An 11,155-nucleotide genomic window follows, 5' to 3' on the forward strand; every position below is an offset into this window, starting at 1 on the left:
TCAAGACTGTTAGAAAACTTTACAATTTAATTATTGGAAGATTATAGAACTGCTTCAGTGCTTCTGTACTGCGTTAAATAAACTGTACGTGAAAGGAGTAATAAATGAAATTGTTAATTTCAGTGCATCCTTAGGCAATACTAAGAGAGGGGGGTTTACATTATTTAGAGCTCCAAATGGATTTGAGTTTATATACAGTAATAAATCTTAACTACATTGTTAATTAACCCTGCCTCAAGCCCCTTTTTACCTTAGGAGTTGAAAGATGCAGTCTGTTAGGATAACTCACCATTCATATTCTTAAAGATGTTTAGGACTGGGAGGATTTGCCGATAATAGGGCACCAAGGCCTCCCCCACCTTGTCTGCTGACACCACCAGGTGCTGGAGGACTTTCAGTGTGATGCAGATGACCTGTCGGTTGCGAAGGTTCAGTGCATCTAGGATATAGAAAGAACCACAGGCAGAAAGCAGAATTAATTTCTAGAATGTGGAAGGAGGGGGAGTCCTCCTCTAATGGACAAATTTAATTAAACTGTATTCTGCTGGGGATTGTAAGTGGGCCTTTATTAGCCCAGCTTTGAAAGATCCCAAAGATGGATTGCAATCCTGATGTTATAAAATACTGCCTTGTCTGATTGTTATTTGTTCCCACAATTTGTGCTGACTCTTCAGTAACCCAAAGAATGCAGCTCATTATTCCCTCACGCTGCCTCTGTAATACTGGTGTGGTCCAAACAAATAAAAATAAAATGTTCAGTCAGTACCATCGGGCTCAATGGAACTAAGACAACCTGCAAAGGTTGACAACAGATACATTCTAGTGCAACAATTAGTGTTTGTATGTTTGTACTCATTTTACTCCATGATCATTTTATTCATTCAGCTAACAATTCCTACTATTCTGAGAATCAGTACAATGAAGCAAATGTTTATAGGAAAAAAACCAACATAAAAAAACCTTGTAGGCTTTTTTTAAGAGACAAACATTCTCGAAAGAAAGAAATATTTTGTCTGGCCTACTCAGATTTTTCTCGTAGCTTTCAATGTCATGCTTCTAATCTTACGAAACTAAGACATTTCATATACCTTTTGTTTCTCCTCTTTTTTAATTTTACTAAAAGCAAGAACTTCGCATTCTCTTCTGTAATTAAAAATGAGTCATGCTTGAAACACACTTTTTTTTTTCCCTTGCAAAATCCCTCTTGTTATGAAACCTCCTCTGAAATTATGCAGCTGGAAGGAGTTGTCAAATTTGGTACACTGTTATATATTGGTCTAATACTCCGGTGTTCTGTCCACTTACATAGACATCATTGCACGGGGAAAGCAAAACTGTAAAAAACAAGCTCCTATTCAATGCTATATGCTTCATAACAGAAGTATAGAAATATGTGATTCAACATAACGTTAGTATAAGTGCTTGGAAAAAAATATATTAAAGAACACACTGAAATCTGAAGAGGAGTTACTAACAACTTTTCCAAGAACTGCCTCTTTACCCTGAAGTAATAGGATTCAGTATTTCTGGCACTGTTGTGTCAGCACACAGGAATGAAATGCACAGTTTCATAGGGAAGGAAGGAGTTTTCTCACACAGGAGCAATGCCAATTTCTCTATCTCTTCAAGGAAATACACTGTGCTGTCTACCTGTCAAATGTTAAAAATCAGAGCTGGACATCCAAAGCAAGGGCAAGGCAGATTGGCTGTGTGAATGTGTACAGATAACTCTTGGAAGTCAGCTAGCGAGTAACTTCCCTTCACAACTCTTAGCACGCTCATGAACAGCATCTAAAACTACTGTTCATCAACAGTTAGAGAGCCCAAGCTATAACGGTACTGCACTGCATCATAGGGTCATTCCAAGTTGAAGAAGTGATAAATTAAAATACAGACTGCATTCCGTATTTCTTATTTACCAGTCCCTGCTGTAGTTATCAGGCTATACCTAAATTCGTACTGTCTCTGAGCACGTTAATTTGTGATAAGGAGTCCATCAATGCAGCATGCTGACACCAAGTTCCAGCAAAGTTATGTATTGTAGATGTTCTAAGGGTCCTTTAGCAAAGAGAGACTCTCAGATACAATTTTAAAGATTATGTCAATATCCAGGAAAATATTCTCTTACAGCAGAACAGGTATTAATAATTTTCTTAAAGGAGTGACTGCAAGACGAAGCACTTGGGGGTTCTAACATATAGCTTTATTCGCATATTCAGAAATAGTAGCTAACCAAACTAATAGTGAAATTATTACTAACACTTGTAATTTTCTGTACAATAATTATTAGTTGTACATAAAAAATCATTGAATATTTGTATTCATTTGTATGAATGAGTTCAAACATGAATAAAATTAATAAAATTAACTATTAATACAAATACTAATAATTAACTTAAGGGACATAAAAATTAACTACCAACAGAAATCACAGCTTTAATACTTAGCCAACAAATTGTACCCACTTCCAGGAATAATTTTTCCTGACTGTAGAAGATATCCTAGGGGATGACAGACCTTATTTTTAGGCATGCGAAGGGTGCCATGTAAGTGGAAATGGCTGTCCAACCACCCCTAGGAAGGACATTTTCTGACATCATGGCTCCCAAAGGTTTTCACAGTTTTCTGTTTGCAGAGTCCTGCCTTATGCGACAACGACCCTGGTTTGAGTGGAAGCCAAGACTGCCCTGGTAAAGATTAACTCCTTAATAAAGTCAGGAGTGTCAATTGTACCTCATGACTGAGAAGACATTCCAACGAGCGCAGCAAACTGAACACATTCTGAATCCAGAAGAATATTTTCAAAAGACAGCTCAAGGCAGAACCTGTCATGTAAGTTTCCTTGTGCTGGCTGGAACTTTAAACAATAATACTAGCACTTGTTTCATCTGTATGCTAGAAAATCAGCCGGACACTTGTCTCACCTCCCTTAAAACAGAGAAATCTCATCCCCCATTTGACACACAAAGCGAAAGAGAGAATTTAGATCAAGATTTTGAGTGCTGAAGTGATGGATGTGGTAGAATCAAACAGACAGCAGAATTTGAGCCTGAAGCCCCTCAAATTGCAGATATCTCCAGTGTGTGCTAGGAAAACACTTGTAAGTATCAAAAGTAAGATCAAATTGACTGCAAAACTCTTGTTATTATTATTAAATATTTGAACTGTGGCATGCATAGCAGTCAACCAGCTCCTGGCTTGATTATATTAGGCACTGTATAAACATTTAATTAGAGACAGTCCCTGCCCCAAGGATACGTTGATATCAAACATATGTTTATCTTTTAAAAACCTGATAATTATATTCTGTCTACTCTCATCACTGCAGACCATTCTCCCACATGAATCAAAGGAAGAAAATTTTCATGCAGTATATGAAATAGGTACATTCCAACATTTTGAAAAACATGAATGATATCCAGATGTTCACAGAAATGCAAGTACTAGTATCCTTACACAGGAGCAAAGCATACTACTTAAAGCTCTTAGTACAGCATAACTAACTACATACCCCTAAAGAAGGAAATACCTGTAATATCCAAAATATTCCAATTTGAAAGCATGCTAGGCTGTTGTCTCTTGACCCAGAAGTCTGCTGTAAGATGTGGGTCTTGACAATAACAGCACAGTGAATGACCAGTTTGTTTCTCAAAGACACCTTTCCGCTCCCTAAAGGGTTTTAGAGGACTTCCCTCCCTCAGTGGTATGTATTTCCCTTTTGGTAATCTAGTCCACATGCCTTGACTTGAACAATTCTTTTAAGCAACAACTTGGAAAAAATACTCAACCCAGAAATTGACTCTGTTGCTTGGTAGTTCTGATGTTTTCACCTTTAATGGCACATAAACTTAACAATGTTGCTTGTGATTAGGATAAATACTTTTCCAGGAGAGCCTCCAGCTTAAATAATTGCTCAATGCAAGTATATAACGAAAGATTTACTTCAAACATATTTTATTTTGTACTGCTACAGTTTTTTCAACCAAGTATTCTCTGAAGTTCATCACAACTTTCTAAAAGAGAACTTTAAACTCTTACTATGTTAAATATCTGATGTAAAATCTCAGTATCTGAGTCAGCTCTGTGATTCTATCATTCAAAGTCTCAGCAATAGATAATCATGAAATTTGAAAGCGTATTTAAAACATTGAACATTTTTGGGATGGAGGATTTTCACAGTGCTGTATATTAAAATTTGTTAGCAATGAGCTTATATACAATATCAAATCATTGACAGCTTCTCTGATTTTTTTCATTTCACTTTATTGGCAACCGAGATATATTTAGAATTTTCTTTTGTCAATTTCCTCTAAGAGCAGAGACTTTTCTTAAGACATATGCCACCTGTTTCCTTATCCATATAGACAGAAGCAGCTTACATATGAAGCAAGAAAAAAATATTATTTTAAATTATTTGTCTTTTCCTTGAGTAACACTTCTCAACATCTCGCAGAAAAAGACCTAGAAGATATGTAAGTTAATATTTTTAATTTTTATATTTTATTTTTGTGTGGTGGTTTGAAAAATCCTACCTCAGTCTCAGATGTTGCCTATAATAGAAGTCAGAGTCTTTATCTTTGGGACTGATACATTTTATAAGCCAGGAAACATGCCAGCATTTCTTCCAGTATACAGTGGATCCTTTCCACGACACAATGTGTTTTCACAGGAGAGATTGAATTAGAACATTCTTCCCCAGAAAGCACACTGATAGCCTAAACTTCACATAATGAAATCAGATTCCCCAAACTTCCACCTCTTCAGTAAATATTAATGTTCAGATTTTGGTGGTTATATTTAAAGTTATGTTGATGACTTAATTCTCTATGTAATATCTGTACAGATATTTCTTCCAGTACAACTGAAGGAGAGATGTATTACAGTGAGGTGGTGGGAAGGAGGAATAGGGGACAAGGCATGAAAACCTCTGGCCAGTTTTGTTATGAAAGACTTTGTCCTGTAAAGCCAAAGCCTCAGACGTAGAAGAGGCTAAGATCCGTAACTGAATCACTGATGCTTGCAAGAAACATCATCTAGCAGAATATGGAAGAGAAAGTCAGTGGCTATTTTTTCAGTTTTAGTGGTGCTTGTGACTGCACTGTTTTACTAGATCAGCATCTATAAACCTTGAATACTATTAACATCTGCAGGCCCTGTTTAATTAACTAGTATAAAGAATACACTGAGAATAGAGTCCCAAAAACCTTCTCAGTGGCTCTGCCAGTTTACACTTTCAAACCATCCTAGATGTACTGATCCTGTGCTGTCTCAAGCTACTAAACGGCTCTGACTACCCACCCTCTCAACGAAAATGGCTGTGTTATAAATGAAACATGATACCATTTTTAAAAAAGATTTCAGGAAAGACCTGGGAAACTAAAGACCAGTAATATTCTGTACTGCAGAATTAATATAGTTTTCTAAATGTATTGTAGGTCCTTGAAGAAGAAAAGTCTGATCACACAGATGTCTTAAACTCTTGAACAGTATTTGATAAGGTCCCTCACTGATGGGTTTTGAAACATTTAACTACCATAGTTTCCATATAAAGAAATAATTGCTTAGAGATAGGAAATGAGGGCAACAATAAATGGCCACAGAGGAGGAGTATCACTAGCAGAGCCTTGCAGGAATCTGTGCTGAAGTTCATGTTTTTCAATAGATTCATAGGTGATTTGGAAGAGCTCTTTAGTAATGAGTAACAGAGTTTTCTGATGATACCAAGCTCTTCCAGATGCCAAAGATAAGGGCTGACTCCGAAGAACTGCAGAAGGACTTTACAGTTCAGAATGACTAGGTGATAAAATGGCAAATGCAATTCAGTACTAATAAATGTTAAATATTAATACATTAATAAATCCAGGAGAGAATAGCTCTAACTCCATAAATGAGAGATGTTAATTGCAGATTTCATTTTCCAAACATGGATGAGATCTAACTTTATTGAATGAGAGCCACAGTTTCTCCTCATAGACAAGAGTAAAGAGGAGTAATGAAGAATCTGGTTTCTACGTAATTTGAAACTACCTGAAATGACCAGTTTTGAGCTGCAGAATCTCACACAAACCTTTTAATTGCAATCACTTGTACTGGTTGATGGAGCCTACGGGGTAGAAATGCTTTGGTATTTTAGAATCAAGACAATTTTTTATTTTTTGTATCAGGGACCTTTGCTTTCTTCAAGTGTTTTAAGTCTATGAAAGCAAGTTCATTTAGAGTTAAATTTCAGCCTGTGATCTTAACAACCAAAACTGGTTTTCAAGAGTAATAGTCAGTCAGGCTGAAGATAATAATTCCATTAAACATTTACTTTTCTTTCAGTAGATGACAGAAATCAACCTACATGATATAAAGAAAGAAAAAGAGTATAACCCAGAAAACCATTTGTTCAATAAAATATTTAACATTCTGTGAAACAAGGAAGTATTTAATGACTATTATGTACTCTTAAATACAATAAAGAAGTACAATTACAAATCTGCTTGGAACGACTGCTAGCAACAGGTTCAGCTTTACTTATCTAAATGCAACAGTGACACTGATTTGACATTAAATGGGAATTAACTACAATGTTGCACAAGACAACAATCCACGTGTTACATGCAAACAGAATGTGGAGAATAAGAAAACAGAAACCGGTTTAATTTAGAAATTTATTAAACATTAAAAAGGACTCTGTAGGTGACACTGAGGGTGGACTGCTCTATGCATTTCTCTGTACTGACTCACAAAAAATCTGTTTCCCTCAACGAAACGGTTTCAATGAAGTTTAAAGTATCCTTGATCTACCCTGTCACAGGAGGGATTTTTGACATCATAGGAAAATCTTGAAAAAGAAAACCTTAATGTTCCTTAAGATGGAGATTATTCTGTTTGGACTTGATCAGAATTGCTGGTCTGCTAACTGTAACTGTGTAGAAACAATACTTCCATCTTTCTTACAATTTAAAAGTGTAAAGATGTGAGCTTTATAGCTTCTAAGCCTACGTTCAGGTTACCTACACATCTATTTCAGGATTCACAGCACTGAACAGAAAAGATTCTTGCAACCGAGTGATCCAAGATGCTTAAGATGTTTAATTTCACATTATTTTCTTCATTAGCAAAGCTATATTGAGATATTCCTACCGAACATCTCTACCCACTTACTCCAAGTCCTGTGTTGCTGCATACTATTCTTAATTTGTGACAGTGCAGCTATAAACTAGACCATTTAAATGATCTGTGCACCATTGTGAAAATATCTTGGGTTTATTCATGGTTGGGTGGTTTGGTTTTTTTAATACAACTAGATGTGAGATTCACTCAGTTGCTCCACCAACAATTGCATTAGCAGAAGTCGGTTGCAATGAACTTGAGTGTGGGAGCTGGAATGGTCACTTTGTGTGTGATGGGGTTGGAAACTCCTACAACTATGTTGCCAGTGAAGAATACGTAAATGGCAGCATATCCATTGCTGTTGAAAGGAGGCTTCCACACACTGTGTTGGATGTCCCTGATGTTACTCATAGAAATATCTGGCAAAAGCATAGAAAATTCCCACCCCCTCAGTGTTTATGTCTGCATGCGTGTCTCGTGTGGAATGTGGGGAATTCTGCAGTCAGGAATCTGGAGTTGCAGAGGGCTAATGAAAGCAAGCAAAAGGACTTAAGGCTTTTCTGATACGGCATTTGTTATGACAAATGTAATGTCAAAAGCAATAACTTGCCCCAAAAAATAACTATTAAAAGGGATTATATGTTCCCATAATGACCTCTTTACCCATCTGCAATATAAAAATAACAACACAGATCTTTCTAGTAAAGAATATATTCCACTGTATGTTTCATAATACCTCTAAAGCATATTTTGCTGTTGGCCATATATCTCAATTTCTGAATCTTTGGTTTGTCTACACATTCTGTGAAAGGGAGTAAAAAGTCTTACCACCCTAAAGTATTCACATTTTCTGATTTTCTGTTTTTTTAATTTTTAGTTGAATTCCTTATGAGTTTGACATATATAAGTAATTTGTTTTTTCTGGTTTATATGGAACTGTTTTATCATGTTTTGCCACTGCATGGTACAATATATTTTTAATTTTTATTTTGAGAAATCAAAATTTATTTTGAATATTTTTCTCTCTGAGAAATCAATGGTGCCAACCTAAGATGTTTTTTCTTCCTCTGAATTAAAAAAAAAGGAGTACTTTTCAATGTGACAGACAAAAATAAGCAATTATTTTTCAACTACATAGCATTCTTTCATATTATTTTAATCATATTTCAAGTATTTTAGCAAAGAAACTGGACATGTTAATTTCCATTTTCTGCCTTTTGTTAGCCTTTGCCTGTTTGCATAAGCAGAAGAAAACTTGTTGAAAATATTTGGTCTTATAGTAACCCACAGATTTATTAATTTTCATTTTTAATGATAAAGTGTTCAAAAAGTGTGAACTTTAAGCAAGGACAGATGGACGATAGATTTCTTCTTAATGTTAATATTTAATTTAAAATGTTTTTAGAAAGCAGCTCTTTACTAATATTTTCCTTTTATAAACATGCAGGAGAGAAACTGCTTTTTATACTATTCTATGCATAGAGTTATTTTTCCGTCTTTCTTTTATCCCTTCCTCCTCTATCTTATCTATTACTTTACCTAACAATCAATTGATTGACTCTTTCGCAGTAGAAATATGGTAGTAGTCTAGAGGAAGACTGGTTAATCAGATATAACTCACCCAATGGGACACTTTAGGGACATTAATATGTGTAAAACAGATGAGTTTATTGTGGATGCAGCTGAGTCATAGAAATGCACAGCTCCGACCACAGTGCTCTATTACACAGTCGTAGCAAATTCAAAAACTCTTACAAATATCCACTTTCAGATTCCTTGAGGTGATGGTGTCTTTTTTCAATATTAATACAGCTTTAATTAGGAAGAAACCATTATCATTGCTGATACTTGGACTCTTCCCACATTAAAGCTGATAAAGCTGATACATTCCCACATAAAGCTGATACAGAAGCCTTTTTTTTTTTAAAAGGAAAAAATAAGCATCATACAATAAAACAAAGCAGAACCGACAACAAATTTTAGATAGCAGATTCTCAAATGTGTTCCAGCATAATAAATTATGACCTGATTTAAAAGACTATATATCAAATCCATATAAATATCCTTACCTAGCAGTCTCTTTCTAATGCTAAAAGCTGTGTAATAGCTAAAGCTTTCAGGTAATTATTTCTAAGCTAGATTCTAGTCTCAGCAGGACTTTTAGATCCTAACTGAGTAGTTGCTGTCATAAACTCACAGTCTGTACTGAATAAACAATTTCAGCTTTCAAAAAAAAAAATACTACTATAAATACATGTGGGTGGTGTTGGAAATACAGATTTAAAGAAATGACGTGATTCCCCTTTTTATGCGTTTCCCTTTTAGAGAGAAAAAACTGGTAACATTGTTTTCATAACCTTTCACAAGTGTCACTTACAGAGTTACTGTTCTGAATATTATACATTCCTTTTCACATTTAAAAAATCCACACTAAGATAGTGACAATGACATCTATGATTAATCTTTTTAAATGGAGAATAATTTGGATTAAAAAACCCCACAATTCTGACCCTTCCAAGACTATTATTTCAGTATTATCAGGCTCCAAACTGCATTCCCTTTCCCCTCCTCCAAAACTGTATTTGTTTCTGTTCATTCTGTATCACAAATACAATGACTCTGTTTGGTTCTGTATTAGCATGGATGCTGAATCATCTCAGGGAAACAGGACAAAGGACAGCAATGATACTGTTACCAATCAACAAGAAATCAGAAGCCAAGTTTAACAAATATGAGCATCTATTAGTAGACATATAGCATGCAGACTTAAGAATCCTAATACCTAACTAAGGAAGGATGACAGCTCAGAACAGCATCTCCTCAAGGTACTGATCTAAAGACACAGGAAAACGACAAAACAATGTATCTGAAAGACTATGAGTTTCAAGAAAAGAAGTTTTAGTTTTAGTGTTATTACACTTGGAGTTTAGTGGTATTACACATGTATTAAAATACCTTATTAACTTTCACATAATTTTTCTACAGAAAACTATGTCTGAATATATAAAAACTTAAGAATTAGAATTTTTAAAGTGCCAAAATTTTGCATACAACGTTGATTAGTTAGGTAGAATACACAGTTTAGATAGATGTATTTATATGCAAAGTAATGAGAATGACGATAGAAAGGATATCTAGTGAATAAATGTAAAACAACTCCAGAATAAACAAAAGAACAAAAAGAAACATGATTCCGTAAGTTTCATCTGTTGATTTCTCTTGTCATAGATTAACTGGTTTATGCAGTAACAGATTTGCATCATAAAAAATCAGGTAAGAAAATGTCACTTGACATTTCCAAAGACCAAGAGCCACATTGTAAAAAGAAAAATACTAACCAAACAGTCCATTCTTCTGGATAACTGCAAGTACCAAGTGATTGAAGGAGTAAACTCTCCGGCCTTATGCCTTACAATTTACTCACATTTGCAATAATCTCAATGAAGTATACAGGCTGTCATGTTTTATTGCTTAATTAATAACTTGCCAAAAACCTACACTATATAAATGCAATTTTAGGAATTTTTTCCCTGCACGTTCACCTACTTTTTATTGGTATAATGAGCTGAGGAATGACGGGAAGAATCTTGTTTCCACCATGTTCCAGCATGTCATGGATTCCTTGACGAGCAAGAAACTCATATGGAAATGTTATTTCACAAAGCCCATCAAAAAACAAAGGTAGATAGTAATGATAGTCCAGCTTTTCAATCTCTACCTGAAAAGACAAAAGAAATAAACAAATAAATGCAATTTTTCAGTACTAGTACAATGTGAGCAAGCTGACAGTTAATTGATGCCATCTACACAGGTATGTTTAGTAAATAATAATTTTGTATCACTGCAGAATATCATTGTCTCAAATATGTTTATGGTCAGATATTGAAATCCAGAAATACTAGACCTAAAGAAAAGAACGAAAATGAATATGCTCCCATATATTTTCACTTTTTGATAAGTCACTACCAGATTCTGATATTTTTGCTATATACGCCTTGCTTTGTAAGTTACCCATAGGAATCAAACCAGACATTTTAAGAATAACATTCTGTTTATT

At 34.9% G+C, this 11,155-nt stretch overlaps 1 protein-coding gene across 1 annotated transcript; it reads right to left on the reverse strand.

Moving 5' to 3' along the window:
* Nucleotides 1-289: 289 nt before the first annotated feature.
* Nucleotides 290-10,816, reverse strand: PACRG (PARK2 co-regulated; the record flags this gene model as incomplete). The annotated part of the gene is made up of 2 exons (XM_010145250.1): nucleotides 290-439; nucleotides 10,645-10,816. Coding segments are annotated over 2 exons (322 nt in total), but the record flags the coding sequence as incomplete, so codon positions are not given.
* Nucleotides 10,817-11,155: the final 339 nt, after the last annotated feature.

This window comes from Buceros rhinoceros, unplaced genomic scaffold (genome assembly GCF_000710305.1).
Source record: "Buceros rhinoceros silvestris isolate BGI_N320 unplaced genomic scaffold, ASM71030v1 scaffold1061, whole genome shotgun sequence".
In the NCBI taxonomy this organism is placed as follows: domain Eukaryota; kingdom Metazoa; phylum Chordata; class Aves; order Bucerotiformes; family Bucerotidae; genus Buceros; species Buceros rhinoceros.